We start from the raw sequence: 3,718 nt of genomic DNA on the forward strand, positions 1-3,718 counted from the left end.
ATGGGGACAGACAGAGTGGGGGGGTTTGTGTGGGAACGGGAGGATGGGGACAGACAGACAGTGGGGGGGGGTCTGTGTAGGTGTGGGAACGGGAGGATGGGGACAGACAGACAGTGGGAGGGGGTCTGTGTTGGTGTGGGAACGGGAGGATGGGGACAGACAGACAGTGGGGGTGGTCTGTGTTGGTGTGGGAATGGGAGGATGGGGACAGACGGACAGTAGGAGGGGGGTCTGTGTTGGTGTGGGAACGGGAGGATGGGGACAGACGGACAGTGGGGGGGGGGTCTGTGTTGGTGTGGGAACGGGAGGATGGGGGACAGACAGTGGGGGGGGGTCTGTGTTGGTGTGGGAACGGGAGGATGGGGTCAGACAGACAGTGGGGGGTGTCTGTTGGTGTGGGAACGGGAGGATGGGCAGCAGAGGAGTTTATGCCTGACTGATGCCATGAAGGTGCTCCCATCCTTATTATTTCTCAATGACACCTCCCTTCCCTTAATCTCTACCCCCCACCACCAATTCCTCCTGTGTGTGTCATTTGCCGAACATCCAGCCACTTCCCACACCATTCCTGTCCCTCAGGAGCACTGACAGCTCCTCTCCCCATCTCATCTTCCCCCTCCCACCACTATCCACCAATTTCTCTGCTCCCCATGAAAACCCCTGTGTCACCCTAATCTCCTCCCCTCATCACCTCTTCCACCATCCCTCATTCTCAACTCCTGATATCATCACATCCTTCACCCATGCACAAGCCCTCCCACCACCCCTACCCTTTGTCCCCAGTCCTGATCATCTCCTTTCTCCTTCCTGATCCCTCTGACATTGATCCTGCTCTCCGCCTCCCACTGTGGCCGTGCTGTTGGGGGCTCTGTCTCCCTCGGGTGTGGCTGCGAAACTCAGCTCAGTGTGTCCTTGTTCTGTGCAGGTGCGAGTGGTTATCAAGTACCGACACTGTGCTGGCCTCCTGTCCATGAAGGTGACTGACGACGTGGTGGTGAGTGTACTGCTGCTGGCTGGCTCCTCAGTGTGGGGCTGCTACCCACGGCTTGTGTACTGCTGCTGGCTGGCTCCCACGGCTTGTGTACTGCTGCTGGCTGGCTCCTCAGTGTGGGGCTGCTACTCACGGCTTGTGTACTGCTGCTGGCTGGCACCCACGGCTTGGCACGGCTCATCGGTGTTGTAGACGGCCATCGCTCTCTCTGCCCCTGCTGCCTGAGGGCCGTTCAGCCTGGTTTGTGCTAGCTGAGTCCACATTTCCCCAGTGTGGCACAGACAAGGCCACACCGGCCAGCTGCTGCTTTGGAAAGTAGGCGGGAGGGGCGGTAATCGGTGGGTCTGGCTGTGCTGCTGCCTGTGTGTGTGTGTTGGAGGGGGGGTGGGTCACTGGGACTGGATCTCCCGTCTGCAGAGGTGGGGAGGGGCGTTCAGAATCAGGTATTATCACCAGCTTGTGTGACGTGAAATTTGTTTGTGCTGTGGTACAGTGCAAAGACATAAAATTTCTGGAAATTACATAATTTAGTGCAGTAAAGATAACAGGTTGTGTCCAAGGGTTCATGACTGTTCAGGAAACTGGTGCTGGTGTGTCGGTGGGAGGGTGGTGAGGGTGAGAAGCTGTCTCAGCTCCCTCCAGTGAGGAGGCTGTGGGGAGTGGGAGTCGGTGGGTCTGCTGTCTCCAGATAGTCAGTGTTGAGAGAAGCTGGGGTTGGAGGGATGGAGAGGGTGTTTCTGTTTTCAGGTGGATGTCAATCTTGGCCCTTGAGTGTGAGGATAGTCGTTCAGGACTTGAGCAGGGATCGGCGCCAGTGTGACAAGCCACTGGTATAGGTGCTGGAGGCTTGATCAGCTCCTCGTGTGGAGTGGATCTCACAATCACATGCATTACCATTGACTTAGATGATGTGTAATTTGTTTTGCAGCAGTGTGGTGCAAAAACAAATGACTGTAAATTGCTATAAGATAACTAAAACGACTGAAAGTAAAGACGTACAATCATACATTTGTAAGAGTCTTTGGTGACACACGGAGCCTCCTCAAACCGCCAATGAAGTCCGGCCGCTCGCATGCCTTCCTTATTGCATCGAAGTGTTGGGCCCAGGAACTTAAAACCGCTCACCCTTCCCACCACCGGCCCCTCATTGGTTTGTGTTCTCCTGACTTGTGATATCCACAATCAATTCTTTTGTCTTCCTGACGTTGAGTTTATGTGCCACTCACCAGCCAGTGTACCTCACCCCATATGCTTCCTTGTCACTGAGGTCTTACTGACAACAGTGGCGGTGCTGGGAGATTCTTGGGACGCAGGTGAAGTGGGTGGAAATCCTTGAAAAGTGAAGGGCTGAATGTGAGCCGAGGTTTGGACCAAGGTGAGGTGGATGCTTTGAATGGATTTTCCTTTGGTGATCAATTTGTTATTGTTACTGGCAGAGTGAGAAGCTTCATCTTGCACGCCATCTGTACAGATCAGTCCATCACACCAGTACAGAGAGAAAGAGCAAGGAAAAATAATGAGCAGAATGCAGACAAAATGCCGTGTTGGTAGACAACAACTTGGGCAAGATCGTAGTGTGGTAGATTGTGAGGTCAGGAGTCCATCTTCTTGTACGATGGGGCCATTCAATAATCTTATAACGGCGGTGTAGAAGTTGTTCTTAAGCCTTTTTTACAATCCCTTCCCCACTCTCTCCCGCCAGTGCCTCCAGTACAAGACAGACCAAGCTCAAGATGTCAAGAAGTTTGAGAAGTTCCAGAACCAGTTGATGCGTGTGATGGTCTCACGGGAATGCCGCAGCAGTCTGCTGGAGATGGAGTAAAGTTGGCGATTTGCTGCCAGACCCTCGATCGGCGGGGACAGCAAAGAGTTTTCTTGGAGAGAGGAGGTTGGGGCATGTGGACTGCTGGATGGAGGTGGTTTGAGGGCTGTGGGCAGGGCAGAGTTGGAGATGCACCTTCCATGGGAGGAGGTTCTGTTTCCTGGCACAGGGAATGTCCTCTTGGTGGGACAGCAGTGTCTCAGCGGACTGGCCTGAGGCAGTCATGACCTCCCCCACTGCACAGTTGCATCGTGTTTGTAGTCACCATCACTCCTCCTTGAATAATCTGCAGGTTCTGTTACTGTGGGGAAGCTGCCATTGAGTACAGAGCTCAGACAGTTTACTGAAATAAATTATCCTTGGTTGAATGTGTCTTCACACCCGTCCTCTGTCCTGTCACTCAGCACTTGAGCCCCGGTGATGACTCCCTATCTAAGACTATCTCGTCGTGGTTGTGGAATAGAAAGAGTATATTTGAGTCATAGAAAGAGTAAACCAGCATGGATACAGGCCTTTCAGCCCAAATAGGTCTGTGCTGATCACTCAAATTGCCTCAATTTCTTGCATTCAACCCATATCCCTCCAAGATCCAGCTCTCCATATACCCATGTCCGGCTAATTGGACCATACAGGAACCAGTACTTTTTGGTCGAATTAAGGGGCTGCCCCAATTAGCCAAAGTTTCATGGAATTAAGAGAAACTACTGTTTAATTAACAAATTATGTATAATGGATTCCTGTTAATTGGGACAGCTGCTTATTTGGGATGACTCGAAGAACAAAAACTAATTGAGAAAGTAGCTGAGATGCACTTTGTTTATTTGGGACACTGTGCCACTTAATTGGGACAGGAGATTATTGCTGAACTGGCATCAGTCAGGTGCACTTGTGTGGTCATTAGCCAA

The 3,718-nt window shown here is 52.2% G+C and overlaps 1 protein-coding gene across 1 annotated transcript; it reads left to right on the forward strand.

Annotated features, from left to right (window-relative positions):
• Positions 1–925: 925 nt before the first annotated feature.
• On the forward strand, positions 926–3,191 carry srp9 (signal recognition particle 9; the record flags this gene model as incomplete). The annotated part of the gene is made up of 2 exons (XM_072250337.1): positions 926–994; positions 2,694–3,191. Coding segments are annotated over 2 exons (189 nt in total), but the record flags the coding sequence as incomplete, so codon positions are not given.
• Between the last annotated feature and the right edge of the window lie 527 nt (positions 3,192–3,718).

The sequence above is a fragment of the Mobula birostris genome, unplaced genomic scaffold, assembly GCF_030028105.1.
Source record: "Mobula birostris isolate sMobBir1 unplaced genomic scaffold, sMobBir1.hap1 scaffold_2824, whole genome shotgun sequence".
In the NCBI taxonomy this organism is placed as follows: domain Eukaryota; kingdom Metazoa; phylum Chordata; class Chondrichthyes; order Myliobatiformes; family Myliobatidae; genus Mobula; species Mobula birostris.